The sequence below is a fragment of the Anolis sagrei genome, chromosome 6 (assembly GCF_037176765.1).
Source record: "Anolis sagrei isolate rAnoSag1 chromosome 6, rAnoSag1.mat, whole genome shotgun sequence".
NCBI classification, from domain to species: domain Eukaryota; kingdom Metazoa; phylum Chordata; class Lepidosauria; order Squamata; family Dactyloidae; genus Anolis; species Anolis sagrei.
In genome coordinates, this window is record NC_090026.1 from 122,288,233 (window position 1) to 122,307,161 (window position 18,929).

The following is an 18,929-nucleotide window of genomic DNA, read 5'->3' on the forward strand; positions in this document are numbered from 1 at the left end:
GAGAGTTCATTTACTATGCAGATATTTTATTTATTTATTTATTTATTTATTTATTTAATACACTTTTACCCCGCCCTTCTCCCCCAAGGGGGGACTCAGGGTGGCCTCATGTAAGCACTGTATGATGCTATCTTCATATAAATAGTCAACAGATACATTAAAACATTAAAAACAAGGTTCTTGTGGGTTTTTTCGGGCTATATGGCCATGTTCTAGAGGCATTTTCTACTGACGTTTCGCCTGCATCTATGGCAAGCATCCTCAGAGGTAGTGAGGTCTGTTGGAATTAGGACAATGGGTTTATATATCTGTGGAATGACTGGGGTGGGGCCAAGAGCCCTTCTCTGCTGGAGCTGGGTGTGAATGTTTCAACTGCCCACCTTCATTAGGATTTGAAGGCCTGGCTGAGCCTGGGGGAATCTTTTGTTGAGAGGTGTTAAGATGTGCCTGGTTGTTTCGACAATACATTAAAAACAATTCATTAAAACAATAGATTAGTCACGCCAGTTAAAACCAAATCCAAGTCTGGGATTAATTCAGTGTCGCAGTATCCAATTCTTCTTTGCAATTGCCACTGTCTACTAATCAAACACCTCGTCCCAAAGCCAGGTCTTCTATTTTCTTCTAAAGGACAGGAGGGAGATAGCCAACCTGATGTCCCTGGGGAGAGAGTTCCAGAGACGGGGGACCACTGCAGAGAAGGACCTGTCTCTCGTCCCCACCAACCGCGTTGGTGATTGTGGTGGAATCGAGATCAGGGCTTATCCTGAAGATCTTAAACTTCATGGTGGTTCATAACAGGACAGGTAGTCTGGGCCAGAACCGGTTAGAACTTGAAAGGTTAAAACCAGCATTTTGAATTGTGTTTGGAAGCTGATCGGCAACCAGTGGAGTTGGCGTAACAGAGGAGTTGTATGCTTCCTGCATGCCGCTCTGGTGAGCAACCTGGCTGCCGACCTTTGGTTGTTCACTGGAGCAACCAAACAGTCTTCAAAGGCAGCCCCACGAAGAGTGTGTTGCAGTAGTCTATTCGGGATGTAACAAGAGCGTGGACCGCCGTCTTCATGATTGCTCTTCCTCTTTTTCTGCTGTTTATAGGTGCCATACAAAAGGAAGGCGAAGCTGAATGATTGCTGTGAACACGCACACTTTTGTAGAAGAACTTGAATAAAGCTACGGGGTAATCTTTGCCTGCAGAGCACAGATGGCAATAGAGAAGAGCCAAATGGTGATGAGAATGTATGTGTATTGGACTGTGTGATGGGTAGCTAGTCTATTATTCCCCAGTGACTGTCGCAAAGACGCAGCATGACAAAAAGCTTATGTTATGACATATAGGCTTGCATTTCAAACTGTTTGCTGAAAGACTTCACGTGGTGTCCATCAGAAATGCACTGTATCCTGAAACAATACCTTTTTTCTGCATTTGATCGAAGTCACTGGTCCGCAGCAGATCTCTGACATAAGGCAAGTGTATGGCATATTCATATCATAGTGCCTTATGTCAAAAAGCCAACAATATGTCATCACTGTTACCCATCATGATAAGAGGGGAGTATTTGTGTGAAACGAGACACTGTATTTGAATATTCAAGTTGGTAAAGTTTAAAAAACCAAATCAGTTTCAGTTATCATTAGTTTTGTCATGAAAGTTGTACTTTGAATATCGGTAGATTACTTTAAGACTTCAATGACAATTTTTTGTGTGTGTTTATAAATGTTGCATCCTGAACAGAGATGGTAAAGCGAGACTGATCTAAAACCAGCTTTATTTATTTTTATTTTCTGCAATTTTTTTACACATCTTTGGTGGATAGCTAAAACTTCACCATATTCATTAATAAAAACATTGATTGTTATATAAGAAGAATCGGTTCTCTCATTACTGAAAATAATAACAAAAAATGGATGCCATTGTTTTCTCCATTGGATCAAGGCCCAAAATGTAAGTGTGCCAGACACAACAGAAATGTTAGTGTTTCTGCAAAAGAAAAACCACAAGAAATAAATAGTGTGGGGAATGTATGCATGTACACACTGGATACTAAGTACTAAAGGTATCAGTATATAAGTCTGTTGTCCCAACAAGACTTAATGCAAATGCTCAAAACCTTCTTCTAAAGTTCCAGAAGTCTCTTAAAATTGCACTCCTTCATTCTTCAAATGCACTACAAGAGGAAAGTGCTGGTGCATACTGTCTACTACATAGATACTCAAATAAATTCCTTTCAGTAGACAACTGATGATAATCATAAACTAAACATCGACTATGTATTGTCGAAGGCTTTCATGGCTGGAATCACTGGGTTGTTGTAGGTTTTTTCGGGCTATATGGCCATGTTCTAGAGGCATTCTCTCCTGATGTTTTGCCTGCATCTATGGCAAGCATCCTCAGAGGTAGTGATGTCTGTTGGAATTAGGAAAATGCGTTTCTATACCTGTTGAATGAGGGTGGGACAAAGAACTCTTGTTCTTTGGTTGAGGCTGAGATAGAGGGACAATGGGTTTATATATCTGTGGAATGGCTGGGGTGGGGCAAAGAGCTCTTCTCTGCTGGAACTAGGTGTGAATGTTTCAACTGACCTTCATTAGCATTTGAAGGCCTGGCTGAGCCTGGGAAAATCTTTTGTTGAGAGGTGTTAAGATGTGCCTGGTAGTTTCCTTTCTAATTCCAACAGACCTCACTACCTCTGAGGATGCTTGCCATAGATGCAGGCGAAACGTCAGGAGAAATGCCTCTAGAACATGGCCCTATAGCCCGAAAAAACCCACAAGAACCTAAACATAGACTGTTCATATTGTAATCCTTTATGTGGAGAAACTATCATGTTATCTTTTCTATATAAAAAAATCAGAGAAGGGTGCTCTTTTCCTGTTCAGGAAACTAAATATTCAGCAACTGAAAGTGTTCCTTCCAGTCTAGTTCTTCCAACTTCTATTTGTCCTACATTACATTTGTACTGTTTTCCACAATGGCTTGGTAATATGAGTATAACCCATTGGTTCTCAACCTGTGGATCCCCAGATCTTTTGGCCTACAACTCCCAGAAATCCCAGCCAGTTTACCACCAGTTGAAGGCCAAAACATCTGGAGACCCACAGGTTGAGAAACACTGGTGTAACCGACTGCTTCAGGACTAAGCTTTCTTCTGGGATTTGCCGTCCTTTGTTTTGGGCAACCATCTTCACCAAATTTCTGCATACCATATCACTGTCGTCTTCTGCATTTGTCATTTTTCAAGATTTGATTTCTGTGTGGTGTCAAAAAATGTTTTGCAATAAAATTAAACTGTATTGCCTGCCTGTCCAGCACTGTTGTGTCTCTAGAGGACTCCTGTGTTATTAAATTAGAAGTGTCCTCACCTGTTAATAACTCAGGATCATATAGAGCAGGCCAGAGCCAACTTGGGCCCTCCAGGTGTTTTGAACTTCAATTCCCACAATTCATAGAATCATAGAAACATAGAATCAAAGAGTTGGAAGAGACCTCATGGGCCATCCAGTCCAACCACCTGCCAAGAAGCAGGAATATTGCATTCAAATCACCCCTGACAGATGGCCATCCAGCCTCTGTTTAAAAGCTTCCAAAGAAGGCGCCTCCACCACACTCCGGGGCAGAGAGTTCCACTGCTGAATGGCTCTCACAGGAAGTTCTTCCTCATGTTCAGATGGAATCTCCTCTCTTGTAGTTTGAAGCCATTGTTCCACGTTAGGAATTGTGGGAGTTGAAGGCCCTGGAAGGCCCAAGTTGGCCCATGCTTGCTTTAACTGAAGATGATAAAGATATACCACATTATCCTGGAAAAAACTGGAGAGAGCCTGCTCTATAGCCTTGACCATTCAAAGTGGCACTAAACTGGCACAACCATTGTCTTGTGGAGTCTCTCAGGGTTCAGTACTGTTCCTGATGTTGTTTAACACCTACATGAAGCTGCTGGGGGAGATCATTCAGAGTTTCAGAGTATGCAGATGATGTCCAAATCTGCCACTCCTTCCCACCTGTCACTAAGGAGGCTGTTCAGACCTTGAACCAGTGCTTGGCCGCTGTGTCAGACTGGATGAGGCTAACAAATTGAAATTGAATCCAGACAAGACAGAGGTCCTCCTGGTCAGTCAAAAGGCCGAACAGGGCATAGGGTTGCAGCCTGTGTTGGATGGGGTTACACTCCTCCTGAAGACGCAGGTTCACAGCTTGGGTGTGATCCTGGACTCGTCGCTGAGCCTGGAATCCCAGGTTTCGGCGGTGGCCAGGGGAGCTTTTGCATAGTTAAAGCTTGTGCGCCAGCTGCGCCCATATCTTGGGAAATCTGATCTGGCAACAGTGGTCCATGCTCTTGTTACATCCCAAATAGATTACTGCAACGCACTCTATGTAGGGCTGCCTTTGAAGACTGTTCAAAAACATCAACTAGCCCAACAGGCTGCAGCCAGATTACAAACTGGAGCACACTGGTTGCCGATCCACTTCCGAGCTCAATTCAAAGCCCTGGTTTTGACCTATAAAGCCCTATATGGTTCTGACCCAGCTTACTTGTCTGAAAGCATCTCCCTCTATGTCCCGCCTTGCAGTTTAAGATCATCCGGGGAGGCCCTGCTCTCACTCCCGCCAGTCGCAAATACTTCTGGCGGGGACGAGAGACAGGGCCTTCTCAGCTGTAGCCGCCCCGCCTGAGCATCTCCCTCTATGTCTTGCAGTGTAAGATCATCTGGGGAGACCCTGCTCTCACTCCCACCAGCGTTGCAAATACGTCTGATGGGGACGAGAGACAGGGCCTTCTCGGCTGTGGAACTCGCGTTCCAACAAGGTAAGATCGCCTTCATCTCTCCTGTCTTTTAAGAAGAAATTGAAGTCATGGTTCTTGGACCAGACTTTTGGACAGCAAGCATAAATAGTGCTTTGGATATAGAATTTGACTGGAATGGTGATACAGTGGTTAATACTGTTATTGTTTTAATTAATGTTCTATTTATTGTTTTAATTGTTGTTATATTGCTTTGTTATATTTAATGGCATCAAATTGTGCCAAATGTAAGCCGTCCTAAGTCCAATGTATTTTCGAAGGCTTTCATGGCCGGAATCACTGGGTGGTTGTAGGCTTGGTGGGACAAGGATGGGACAAAGGAGTCTTGTCTTCTGGGGCTACGTGTGAATGTTTCAACTGAACACCTTGATTAGCACTTGATGGCCTGGCAGTGCCTGGGGCAATCTTTTGTTGAGAGGTGATTAGATGTCCCAGAACCAACCTGTACACACCATATTATTTGAAAACACAGAAATGCTGTACCACTTTCACGACCACCATGTCAGATTACACAGAGAAGCCATTGAAATCCATAACCATGTGGACAATTTCAACAGAAAGGAGGAAACCATGAAAATGAACAAAATCTGGCTACCAGTATTTAAAAAAACTCTAAAATTACAACAGCAAAACAACAGAGAGGAAACAATCTGGGACATCTAATCACCTCTCAACAAAAGATTGCCCCAGGCACTGCCAGGCCATCAAATGCTAATCAAGGTGGTCAGTTGAAACATTCACACCTAGCTCCATCAGACAAGAGTCCTTTGTCCCACCCTGGTCAATCCACATATATATAAACCCTTTTTTCCTAGTTCCAACAGACCTCACTACCTCTGAGGATGCTTGCCATAGATGCAGGCGAAACGTCAGGAGAGAATGCCTCTAGAACATGGTCATATAGCCCGAAAAAACCTACAACAACCCGTTCTGAGTCCCCTCATGGGGGTTGAGAAGGACGGGATAGAAATGCTGGAAATAAATAAACTGCATTAGGTTCTTGTGGGTTTTTTCGGGCTATATGGCCATGTTCTAGAGCCATTTTCTCCTGACATTTCACCTGCATCTATGGCAAGCATCCTCAGAGGTTGTGAGGTCTGTTGGAGTTAGAAAAATGGGTTTACATATCTGTGGAATGACTGGGGTGGGGCAAAGAGCTCTTCTCTGCTGGAGCTAGGTGTAAATGTTTCAACTGACCACCTTCATTAGCATTTGAAGGCCTGGCTGAGCCTGGGGAATCTTTTGTTGAGAGGTGATTAGATGTCCCAGATTGTTTACTACTCTGGGTGGTTCTTCATCTTTACTCTCATGGCTTGTTCTTGGAGAACAAGCCACGAGAGTCAAGATGAAGATGCACCCAGAGGAAAAGTGTTCCTGCCATACATCAAGGGAACCACTGACCGCATAGGGAAGCTGATGAGGAAACACAACCTACAAACAATCTACAGACTCACCAAGAAAATCCAACAAATGCTACGTTCAGCAAAGGACAAGAGGGATCCTCTCACTTCTGCAGGAGTCTACCGTGTACCATGCAGCTGTGGAAAAGTCTACATAGGGACCACCAAACACAGACACGAATCAAGGAACATGAAAGGCACTGCAGACTAACTCAACCAGAGAAGTCAGCCATAGCAGAGCACCTGATGAACCAGCCTGGACACAGCATATTATTTGAGAACACAGAAATGCTGGACCACACCAACAACCACCATGTCAGACTACACAGAGAAGCCATTGAAATCCAGAAGCATGTGGACAATTTCAACAGAAAGGAAGAGACCATGAAAATGAACAAAACTCTAAAATTACAACAGCAAAAGAGCAGAGAGGAAACAACCAGGCACATCTTAACACCTCTCAACAAAAGATTTTCCCAGGCTCAGCCAGGCCTTCAAATGCTAATCAAGGTGGTCAGCTGAAACATTCACACCTAACTGCAGCAGGGAAGAGCTCCTTGCCCCACCCTAGCCATTCCATAGATATATAAACCCATTTTCCTAATTCCAACAGACCTCACTACCTCTGAGGATGCTTGCCACAGATGCAGGCGAAACGTCAGGAGAAAATGCCTCCAGAACATGGCCATATAGCCCGAAAAACCCCCACAAGAACCTAGTGATTCCAGCCATGAAAGCCTTCCACAATACATTAAACTGCATTAATTATGCAATATAGGCTGTTTACATTGACATGTATGGGAAAAATGGTTCAAGGATGGATTCCCCTTTAAGCCAATGCACTTCAAGCTCTCTCTTACAGAGGACAGGCGTTTTACCCTATATGTACAAGGGTGCATCTACACTCCAAACTTAATGCAGTTCGACATCCCGTTAACAACGCCTAGTATTCCATAGTTCGAGCTCAGAATGTTTTGCCCCTGCCCACCACGTGCACGCCCGCCTCGTTCCTTCCGCAATCGAGCCCCCGCCCTCACCCCATTTCCCACCAATCAGAGAGCGCGCGTCCTCTATAACCTGCCATTGAGTGATTTAGCCAATAGAGAAAGACCTCGGGATCAATCGAATGCCATCAGAGCCGTCCAACCAGTGCTCGTGCTGTTGGTGACGTAATAGTAGGGCGGGAGCGAAGAACTATCCAATACCAGCTTCCTTTTTTCTTTTAAAGACAAGCTTCGGAGCCGGCCAATCAGTGTTCGCAGTTGTGGTGACGTAACCCTCGGGGCGGGTCCAAAGTACAATACCAGCATTCCATTTTTTTTAAAGACAAGCATTGGAACTGGCCAATCAGCGTTCGCGCTTATGGTGACGTAACGGGAGGGCGGGAGCGAAGAACAATCCAATGCCAGCATTCCTTTTTTTTCATTAAAAGAATAGCCTCGGAACCGGCCAACCAACGCTCGCGGTTGTGGTGACGTAACCCTCGGGGCGGGACCAAAGAACAATCCAATTTCAGAGTTTATTAAAAAAGACAAGCTTCGGAGACGGCCAATCAGCGTTCGCGCTTATGGTGACGTAACGGGAGGGCGGGCGCGAAGAACAATCCAATTTCAGAGTTCATTTAAAAAGACCAGCTTCGGAGCCGACCAATCAGCGTTCGTGCTTGTGGTGACGTAACAGGAGGGCGGGAGCGAAGAACAATCCAATGTCAGCGTTCCCTTTTTCTTTAAAAGACAAGCTTCGAAGCCGGCCAATGAGCGTTCGCCTTTGTGGTGACGTAACAGCAAGGCGGGACAAAATCAGCGTTCCTTTTTTTCTTTAAAAGACAAGCATCGGAGCGGGCCAACCAGCGTTCCGACTTGTGGTGACATAACAGCAGGGCGGGACCAAAGAACAATTCAATACCAGCGTTCCTTTTCTTTCTTTAAAAGACAAGCATCGGAGCGGGCCAACCAGAGTTCCCGTTTACAATGACGAAACGAAAAGGCGGGAGCGGCGAAAGGATTTAAACCAATAGGAAGCGACTTAAACCTATTGGTTTAAAAGGATTTAAACCAATAGGAAGTGTTTGTGTTTTGCAACGGCACTGGCTCCGTCCAATCACCGCTCGCGCTTCCCGTGACGTATGTGAAGGGGGCGGGGACTATGGAATGAGGCAGCGAAATATTTTATATTTTTTTCTCTAAGTGGGCGTAAACAAACCACGCCCCTCTCCGTGACGTCACCGCGGCAAACGGAGGCAGAGGAGAGCGCGCGCGCGCAGCCGGAGGTCACGTGAGCAGAAGCGGCGTCCGTTGCGTCGCCTCAGCGAGCCAGTCAGTCGAGGAGTGAGAGAGCCAGAGATCGGCACGTTCTTCCTTTCCTTCCACTTCCAGTGTGTGGTCTCTCTCTCTCAAGTCGGAGACCAGGCCGCGAGGGAGGGAGAACCCTTCCGAAGGCGCTCTTTATATCTGTATATATCTATATTTTCCCTCCCCCGCTTCTTCGCTGCTGCCGCCGTCGAGGCCGGAGCCCTTGATGTGGTTCGGGGCCCAGCGGGGAGAAGATGCCGCCGTCCAAGTCCCGTAAGATCGCCATCCTGGGCTACAGGAGCGTCGGTGAGGCCGCCCACTCGAGGCAGACAACCTTAGCACTACTATTTGGGAAAGTCGTGTTGATATACAGGAGGCCTGAGCCAATTTGGGCCTTGCAGGAGTTTTGGACTCCAACTCCCACCATTCCTAACAGCCTCAGGCCCCTTCCTTTCCCTCCTCAGCCGCTTAAGCGGCTGAGGGGGGAAAGGAAAGGGCCTGAGGCTGTTAGGAATGGTGGGAGTTGGAGTCCAAAACTCCTGCAAGGCCCAAGTTTGTCCAATATTGCATATTTTTCTCACCAATTCGTAATCTTTTTTAATTCAATTTGGGGAGACACGTGTCTTGAGTGTGACTGGTGTCCCTATACACTGGCGCCCCACCAAGGTCTAGCCATTTATGCTCTTGGAATAATAGTGATAATTATAATAATTAGTGTCTTCAAAGCCTTTCGTCATTATATACAGAGTAACTTCACACAATTTATAATCCTGGGTATTATTATTATTATTATTAAGGGGAGTCATGTCTTGCCTTGATGGAGACTCGTTGTTTATATACAAAGCCTCCTCTCTTATTATTAATATTATTATTATTATTATCATGTCTTGCCTTGATGGAGGCTCATTGTTTATATATAGAGTCCTCCATTATTATTATTAAAGGGGGGTCATGTCTTGCCTTGATGGAGACTCGTTTAGATACAGAGCCCTCCTCCCATTATTATTATAATAATAATTATTATTATTATTAAGGGGAATCATGTCTTACCTTGATGGAGACTCGTTGTTTAGATACAGAGCCTCCCATCCCTTATTATTATTATTATTATTATTATTATTATTATTTATCATGTCTTGCCTTGATGGAGACTCATTGTTTATATACAGAGCCCCTCTCCCTTATTATTATTATTAAGGGGAGTCATGTCTTACCTTGATGGGGACTCATTGTTTAGATACAGAGCCCTCCCTTATTATTATTATTATTATTATTTATCATGTCCTGCCTTAATGGAGACTCATTGTTTATATACAGAGCCCTCCTTCCATTATTATTATTATTATTGGGAGTCATGTCTTGCCTTGATGGAGACTCGTTTATATACAGAGCCTTCCCTCCCTTATTATTATTATTATTATTGGGAGTCATGTCTTGCCTTGATGGAGACTCATTATTTATATATAGAGCTTTCCCTATTATTATTATTATTACCATCATCAAGGGGAGTCATGTCTTGCCTTGATGGAGACTCATTGTTTCTATATGGAGCCCTCCCTTCTTCTTCTTCTTATTATTATTATTATTATTATTAAGGGGAGTCATGTCTTGCCTTGATGGAGACTCATTGTTTATATACTGAGCCTCCCTCCCTTATTATTATTATTATTATTATTATTATTAAGGGGAGTCATGTCTTGCCTTGATGGAGACTCATTGTTTAGATACAGAGCCCCCCCTCCATTATTATTATTATTAAGGGGAGTCATGTCTTGCCTTGATGGGGACTCATTTTTATATACAGAGCACCCTCTCCCTTATTATTATTATTATTAGTAGTAGTAGTAGTAGTAGTATTAAGGGGAGTCATGTCTTGCCTTGATGGAGACTCGTTGTTTATATACAGAGCCCTCCCTTATTATTATTATTATTATTATTATCATCATCATCATCATGTCTTGCCTTGATGGAGACTCATTTTTATATACAGAGCCCCCCCCCCTCCATTATTATTAAGGGGAGTCATGTCTTTCCTTGATGGAGACTTGTTGTTTATATACAGAGCCCTCCTTCCATTATTATTATTATTATTATTATTATTATTATTAAGGTGAGTCATGTCTTGCCTTGATGGAGACTCATTGTTTATATACAGAGCCCTCCTTCCATTATTATTATTATTAATAATAATAATAATATTATTAATATTATTAAGGGGAGTCATGTCTCGCCTTGATGGAGACTCATTGTTTATATACAGAGCCCCCTCCCTTATTATTATTATTGTTATTATTAAGGGGAGTCATGTCTTTCCTTGATGGAGACTCATTGTTTATATACAGAACCCTCTCTCCTCCTCCTCCTCCTTCTTATTATTATTAAGGGGAGTCATGTCTTGCCTTGATGGAGACTCATTGTTTATATGCAAAGCCCCCCTCCCCCCGGTATATAGCAGCCATGGGCAAACTTCATTTTGGACTTCAAATCCCACAATTCCTAGCAGCCGGAATTGTATGCAGCCTTAACAGTGCATAATCCTGAAATATTATTATTTGGGAAGACAGGTGTTTTGTTTTGAGAAGGGCCAGTGTTTATAGTCCTGGAATAAAAAATTGGGCCTTTGGGATCTTTGTGGTTTGGTTTCAGAACCCCACATGGAGACCCAAATCTATACATGCTCAAATCCCATTGTCTAAAATGGCCTTGCAAAATTGTGTCCCTTATATAAAATGGCAAAATCAAGACACAGGTGGTTGAATTAGTGGGCACGGAGAACCATCTGCTCCATTAAAGACTCCAATAGTAGAGACAGGGTGCAAAATGGCAAAACTGGGGAGGCTTGCCCCAACCCTGCATCTTCCGTTCAAACTGCATTTTTTTTTCCTGTGCAGGGATAACCACAGGAATACCTGACATAATTTAAGATGGAATGTCTGGTTCTGATGAAATAATTATAATCTCATTTATTCCTCAATGTAAATGTATTTACTTAGTTTTCAAATAATCAGTGTGGCTACTATTAACTGTCAAAGGGCGTGTGCTTTTGTGGAGGCAGAGGCGGGCATCTTGCATATGTTTCTAGATTCTTTTCACTTCTTTTCAGGTCGATTTTTGCTAGAGACTAATAGGTACGGGGTTGAGTTGAGGGTTTTTTGTTAGTGCGTTTACATTTCCCGCCATCTGCAGTGCCAGCCTTGGCACAAATATAAATCCCATTTAAAACTGGCTGCCTTTTGCCTTCTGCTTGCCGGAGCATTGCTCTAAATCCAGATGGAAGCTTATTTCTGTGGGAATCTATTCCACGTTGTCCTTTCCCTCTTTGCCAGCCCCTTTTATGCCTTAGGTTGTGCTTGGGAACTTCTCCAGCAGCCTCTACTAGGATAGCCAGCCGCCTGTAATTGCCCCTGTGTTTATGTGGAATGTAGAAGATTATCTGTTCTCAGTGACCTGCCATATTTACAAAACTAGGTTCTTGTGCAATATTTTGCCATTGTTTAGTTCCTGCAATCACAGATTTGTGTTAAGTGGTCTGAAATAATGCATGCACTTCGTGTAAATTATGCAACACCCTAGTTAAGAGCTAAAGGCATGTTAAGTAATACTGTGTTTTGCTTCCTCAAATTACACTGGCACTCCTTTTTTTAAAAGTCTGAATGATTAACATAAAATGAAGTGACTTCCTAGTTGAATTTACTTTCTTTGAAATGGGATTTGAGCTTTCACTTGATAATAAATAGGTGAAAGGTGGCTTTAAGATAATGCTGTTGAAGCATCCTGTTACATCATCTCGATAGTATGACAAATATCTAGATATACTTAGTAAAAGCCTTTGCTCTTGTGTGTGGAAGGTACTGTTTGAATTGGAACAACTATTAGAAATTTGTAAGGAGCTGATGCTCTGTTAAAGAGTACAGAAACAACAGTGATGTGTTATTGAAGCCATCTTTCCTGAACCGGTCCCATGAGGAAGACAGGCAGTGCATTCCGTTGCCTGTGCTAAATTTAGTCCTGAGTTCATATCCCATTTAGACCTCACCGCTACATTTCAGATCTATTTTGGCCTTTCTCTTCCAACAATAGTTTGAAGCTGGTGAGTTTTAGAAATACTGTGAGAAATGCCAATGTGGTTAATATTCTGTAATCCATTGATACTTTGACTGTGAGATGAGAAAACCCTACAAGTGAACCCCTTCAAAAACTTCATCTCCTCTACATCCACCCCTCCCCCAATTCTATGTCCCGTTGTGCATCTTCTACATCTGGAGATCATGTGGATTTACTGCTAGGCTGGATACCTTTTCATACAGCAACTTTATGGAAATAATCTCTTTTATTCCTCCTCTGTAGACCAGCTTTGCACCAAAATACTATTTTTGGTATGCTTTTGGGTTTGGAGGGGATCCAAATTCAAAAGCACAATCTTAAAGGCATCTTAGATTAGATAGTCTCAAGATCTGTCCAAATGTAAAACAAGGAGTTTTCCGTTGCATATTACTTTTTGTTCTTTGAATTTAAGGAAACCAAATGATAATTATTTTGTCAGTAAAATGAAACTTCATTGTGACAGATAATAATGCATGTCTCTGGAAGATGATTCCTTCATTCTTAGTTAGCTGTTTGGAAATTATGAGATGAGAGAAGCTTCTCTTATTCTGCTTTCTTGAACATTGAATATTCTCTGTTTTCTCACTGGGTGGGAACAGTAAACAGAGTAAAAGGTGTGTCTTCTTTTATTGGTTACTGTAGATAATTGTGCCTTGGCAGAGCAGGTAAAGAAACCCACATCTTAAAATGCATGTACTTGTAGTCTTGTCCAGGGGTAGTACCATAAATGTGATCATAAAGTTGCTACCAACAGGTCACATTTTTTCCAGTTGTTTGCAATTGTAGGTGAATTTGAGGTGAGAGGCCCTCTTCTAAATCCTCAGCTAACTTAGCAACAACGGGAATAATGGGCAACTACTTAATACCAGTAAAAAAATAGACACCTCTGCTTTCTAAAATATTTGGGGGGCATGTCACACCAGGCATTATAAGACAGATAACATGGAACCATTAACTATTTCTAGGGCTGGTAAATGATTTCTAGGGATGCATTCTGGTTTGTGAGGCCAGGTCTAGAAGTTGACATATGGCAACTGCATAGATTTCATTGTGTCTCTTAGACAAGGAATACAACCAGTTTCTTTCTCTGGAAAAAAGCAACCTTTAGTACCTGGTATCCAGTGGCAGTTTTTAATTCGAATACTAGGATCAGGCACCCTTAGGCTATATATAGGTTCTTTTGTAGATGTCTAAACAAAGTCTAAATAGTATGTATTTATAGATAGCACACAAAATATATTTGTCAAGCAGTTCTACTTGGCTATACTTCCCACTGATTGGTAATAATTTACTTCATGGTGAAATTTTATTTGCAGCCATATGGATGTTTATCAAAGGTAGAGAAATAGTTTTACTATGATATTTGTCAACTACTTTTTTGCTTGAGACATGTAGGAAATGTCTGCGAGCCGATTTGTTGCAGGTACCTGACCTAACAATTAGAACTTAAAGTGGAATTGAAATGATGTGCTCTTAAGGGCTCAAAAACCTTTAAACATTTAAACAAAGGGCATTCTTTACATATTTTGTTCTGGGGTAAACAAGACTGATGGTAAGGGTCAAGGTGGACTGGATAATAGCTTCAAAGTTCTGCTATGCATATAAACAAAGTGAATGGCAGTATACAAACTATAGGGGCTATTCTAAAATTAGGTTTTTATCAGAAGTCCCAAAGTTGAGATGCCACTAGTGTTGTCTTTCCCAATAACTTTTCTTTTTTTAAAAAAAGTTGGATTTATCATATAACTTGGAGAGAAGAGAGCACAAAGGCATTTGTCAGAAACATTTTTACATTTGAGACATTGTTAATTGCAATGGTCTTGTTTTCATTTTCTTCTCTAGTGAAACAATGTATCTTTTGAATAAGTTTGATTTATCTTGGTGACTCAGAATGTTTGTAAAACCAGGGTGTTTGGTTTATAACTTTGTGATATTGAAACATAAAGGGAGAACTATATGAGGATATGAGTAGTCAGGCAGTGTTTTCATATCAGCTCAGTGAACAGCTATTCTGATTTTCATTCAGTGCTTCAAATATCTCTGAACTGTTACAGAAAAAAATTACAATAGGCCTATGTAATATTTTGTGTATCTCATAGGTGACGTCTCTCTGCCATTGTAAAGATTATTTAATTGAGAAGCTTAACAGCGTGTTCAAGTAGTTGCCAGATTTCATTCAGTATGTACTTTGGGGAGGAAGAAATTGTGAATCAGTGCAATGGAATAATAGAACTGGTTGCCATAGCAATTCTTTTTCCCTTCCCTCTCAAGCTCTAGTGGAATGCGGAGGAAGTCCAGGTGAGGTACTGAAGTGAATGAAGTCTAAAACTGACATATTTCTCTTGTGCTGTGATATCAACAGATTATTTTGGTTTCAAAATTCCTCTAAATGTGTTGTTACTGTAAAAGAGACACATCTTAAAATCATTTGCATGCCTGGATCATATTCTAATTGTCATTTATCTCAAAGGTTAAGGAAACTTGAATGAAAAATCCAAATGTAGCATCTTCATGCAATTGCCAGTAGTCTGTCGTTGAACACAAGAATTTGTGCCTCCCCATTCAGGTTTTATGAGCTAATAGGGCCAAGAGGATTTAGGGAATGGAGGTAGCTTTTTAATATGAAGATCAGGCTAGATTGACTTCAAGGTAAACATGGTTGAATACTTGATGAACAGGTTTTCCAATCCTTATAAGTCATTGGACAGCATGGAAATAGCAATCCTTCAAGAAATAGAAAATAATAATCCTGCAGCATTTGTTTGATTAGCGATGGGACTTTTATTTGAACATGGGTCTGAAAACAGATCACAGCTCTGAAAGAGGCAGGCCTCTGCTGAAATTCTCTTCAGCAATAAGGATGCTTCTGCAAAGGGGTTAAATGAGCTGGATATTTCATACTAACATTCTGAATTAGAATTGATAGAAAGAGAGGTGGTTCATGGAGAAAGGATCCATGTCTTCAAAAATAGAGGTTCAACTGAAATTTAATATAATAATAATAATAATAATAATAATAACTTTATTTCTATCCCATCCTGATTCCCCATCAGGGAGATAAGGCGGGATAGAAATAAAGGTTAATTAGTAGTACTCAATATCAGTTGAAATTTCTAAGCTTTTGTCATTTCTGATAATCATGAGACACTGTCATTAGGGTTCTTTAAAAGTCGGGTTTATGCTAGTTTAGTCTTGAATACAGTGGTTGAATAGGAGTTATTTTTATTTTGTTAATTATGTGAATACAGTCAGAAACATTAGATGCATGGAGTGGGGGTGTCCTAAGTGTGTAGGGTAGATTCTACGTACTAACCTGAGTCAATTCTGGAAACAAAATCATCAGATCTTTTAATAAGACAATCAAATTAGCTGCTCAGCTAAAAACAGTACTTTGCCTTTGAGAAGGGGTTACCTTGAGTTCATATGCTGCTTGTGTCCAGATCTTGCTGTTAAACAGAATGGCTGCTCCTGAAAAGAAGTCTGAAATGTCATCTGTAATTAAAGCTTCAGTTTATGCTTGCCTGTCTAGTGGCAATTTTTTACTGCAGTGAGCTTGTTAGTGGCAGCAGTAAACACTAGAGGCAGTGTGCTTTCCTGTAATCTCGAGCCATAGGAAGGGTTGTTTAAGGACACTGTGCTAGAATTAACTCCTCCGTTGCCTGCTTTGTGCTTCTTGGTTTTTCTGCTCCTACTCTCAACAGGGCTCGCCCTCTCAGTTGGACTATAAAAATGTATATAGGATGTCGCGTTTAAAGAGTAAATCATTTCTATTCTTGCTGACTTTATGTAAAGATCATTTTTTAAAGCATAACATATAAGTACAAATATATCTTGACATAATTTAGTTCTGTGAAACTATTTGTCACTGTCAAATTCAACTTAGCCCTGACCTTCCAAATTGATGTAAGTAGGGTAATGTGCATTAGGTCTCTTTGTAAGATTGTCTTGTAGTCATTTGTATTGTATACCTTTATACTTAAGAGTGAAATGAAAGGCAGATCACTTATTCAGGACTATCTTAGATATTTTGAGCCAGATGTCTGCCTCTAATCGCTATATTTTAATTTATGTGTTTCGTTACATAATCTCATTTTCAAAGTAATAACAGTGATGGCTGCAACATAAAAGGAAACGGGGAGGGGGAGGAGAGCCTAATGAGCGAAGAGACTCCACTTTCCTTAGTTTAAGATTTAGAAGGAACATTAAATGAACTATTGATATCATGTCCCCAAAGAAGATGTGCTGACCTCTTTTCCTGAAATGGCTGTTTTTACAAAGATGGTTTATTAATGAGATTATTTATTTATTTTCTTCGGTTCAAAAGGCTTCAGGCTTCAAAAAAATCAGATTCATGAATTCATTTTTATGAAGCGAGTATGTATATACATATATATGTATTTGTATTAAGTAATTATTTCATTTTATTTATATTCTGCCTTTCTCCTGGGGACCCAGCACAGCTCACAACATTAATTCAAACAAATTGTAACTAAAACCCAATTATAATAATACAGAAGTACTAAAACACAACTTGAGAACAACTACAAAGAATCCCTCTCTGGATTACCTTGCTGTTTGAACAGTTCAAAGAGTGCTCTCATTCATTGTAAAGGTCGAGATGAAACAGATAAGATAAAGCAGCCTTTGTGGCAAGATCCTTCAAAATAGCTGTACTGATCACATTCTGAAGCCTAAAATCATTTACTTATAGATGTGCGTTACAGTTCCTATTATTTATAGCCACAATTCTCTGCTTTTCTTCCATATGCATAGGATGTGTACAAAGGAAAGGGTCCTTCTCCCCTTTCAGAGGAGTTTGTGGCATACTGTATAGAAACACTGGTAATTTCTCAGAACATGCTTAGAACAACTTTTAAAATTTTAACAGTATACTTGGTTCATATTATCTGCATATTTGGTTCAACAAGAGGTTGAAAAATTCTGTGTCCTTTTGCCTGGAACTGCTTGAGCAACCAGAGACAGTCCTTAATAATGAGAGGCCAGAAGACATGCACTCTGGTCTGATTACTGTTTACCTCAAACGTAGCAATTTTCTTTATTCCAGATTTGAAGCTGGTTTACAGCATAATCTCTTAAGAGAGCTTCACAGTATCCTTGTATCTAGGGGTTGGATCCAGAGTTTGTTCGTTTATTTATTTGTGGAATTCAAGGTGATTTAGCATACATTCAAATCGGTAATAGAAAAGAAACAGTAAAGGGACACGAGAAACCAAGTAAAAGCTCTGGATGACATAGAAACATTTCCTAGCACTAGAAGTCCATGTTGCATTCTCTCTAGCAAATTAGTGGACTCTTTCTTGCATATTCAGCAACTCTTGTCACCTGAGTGGATTAAACCTAAGGAAAGGTTTTTAGAAGTGCACTCTGAATGAGCTTTTGACCTTTCTTTTGGCTTTCCTCCTTGAAGCTCCCTTTTCCTAATGTGCTATTGTTTCCTTATTGTAAGAATCTATTGCAGCATCTTTCTCAGAAGAACAGGAAAAAATCTAAGACATTGTGTCTGTGGAGTGATGATAAAAGATGAGTGTACTCTCCTTAATTTGGTGGTGGATTATAACTGACAGAAAGAGGTTTGCTAGAGGCAAAACTGTCTCCAGATATAAAGCTCTATAGAGTTATGGATAATCTTGTTAACTTGTCCAGTGTAGTGGCTTTCAGAGTAGAGTAATAATAGAAATATGTAAAGGAGTTGTGAAGAATTGTGCACTTAAATTAGGAAGAGTCACAGTGAGGATAAAAGGAAAATGAGAGAATAAATCATTCTCATCAGAAAACTGTGATGTTGAATAGTTACTGAGCAGATTATAGTATTAGTATTGTAATACATGTACCCAAACTTGGAGTAGTCAATGTGTATTGCCTATTTTCTCACTGTCAATCTATATAAATAAAAATGTAATGTTCGTTTGCGGGATTAACATAACTCAAAAGCCACTGGGCGATTTGACACCAAATTTGGGCACAATACACCTGTCAGGCCAATGAGTGACCATCACTCCTGAAAACACTGAAAAACACAGTAGAAGAGACTTTTAAAAGCTCCAAAATAAAAAAAATACATTACAATGCATGCACAAAAACACATACATACACATATAAACAAATACACACACATACACACACAAAACACATATACACAGACTGGGCCACAGCAACATGTGGCAGGGGACAGCTAGTATTGTATAAGGTGACAGCACAAATGAGTATTTTACTATTAGCATAAGGGACAGTAACAAAATGGTGTAATTTTCAATCTTCTGTTTCTCTGGGCCCTTCCACACTGCCCTTTATCCCAGGATATGACCCCAGAT

At 40.9% G+C, this 18,929-nt stretch overlaps 2 protein-coding genes across 5 annotated transcripts in view; both read left to right on the plus strand.

The window, feature by feature from the left end:
• Positions 1-3,299, plus strand: part of PRKAG2 (protein kinase AMP-activated non-catalytic subunit gamma 2) — a 301,021-nt gene extending 297,722 nt beyond the window's left edge. For all 4 annotated transcript variants that reach the window (XR_010910204.1, XM_067470373.1, XM_067470374.1 and 1 more), the window contains one exon: positions 1,099-3,299. Coding sequence is in view for 3 of the 4 variants with exons in the window: in XM_067470373.1 (XP_067326474.1) it covers positions 1,099-1,130 (32 nt within the window). In the remaining variant the exon portion in view is untranslated. The remainder of the gene's footprint in view (positions 1-1,098) is intronic.
• A 5,174-nt stretch (positions 3,300-8,473) lies between these two features.
• The window catches only part of RHEB (Ras homolog, mTORC1 binding), a 33,640-nt gene continuing 23,184 nt past the window's right edge, over positions 8,474-18,929 (plus strand). The window contains exon 1 of the mRNA XM_060782614.2: positions 8,474-8,799. Within this exon, the coding sequence (XP_060638597.1) occupies positions 8,748-8,799 (52 nt within the window). The 5' untranslated portion in view covers positions 8,474-8,747. The remainder of the gene's footprint in view (positions 8,800-18,929) is intronic.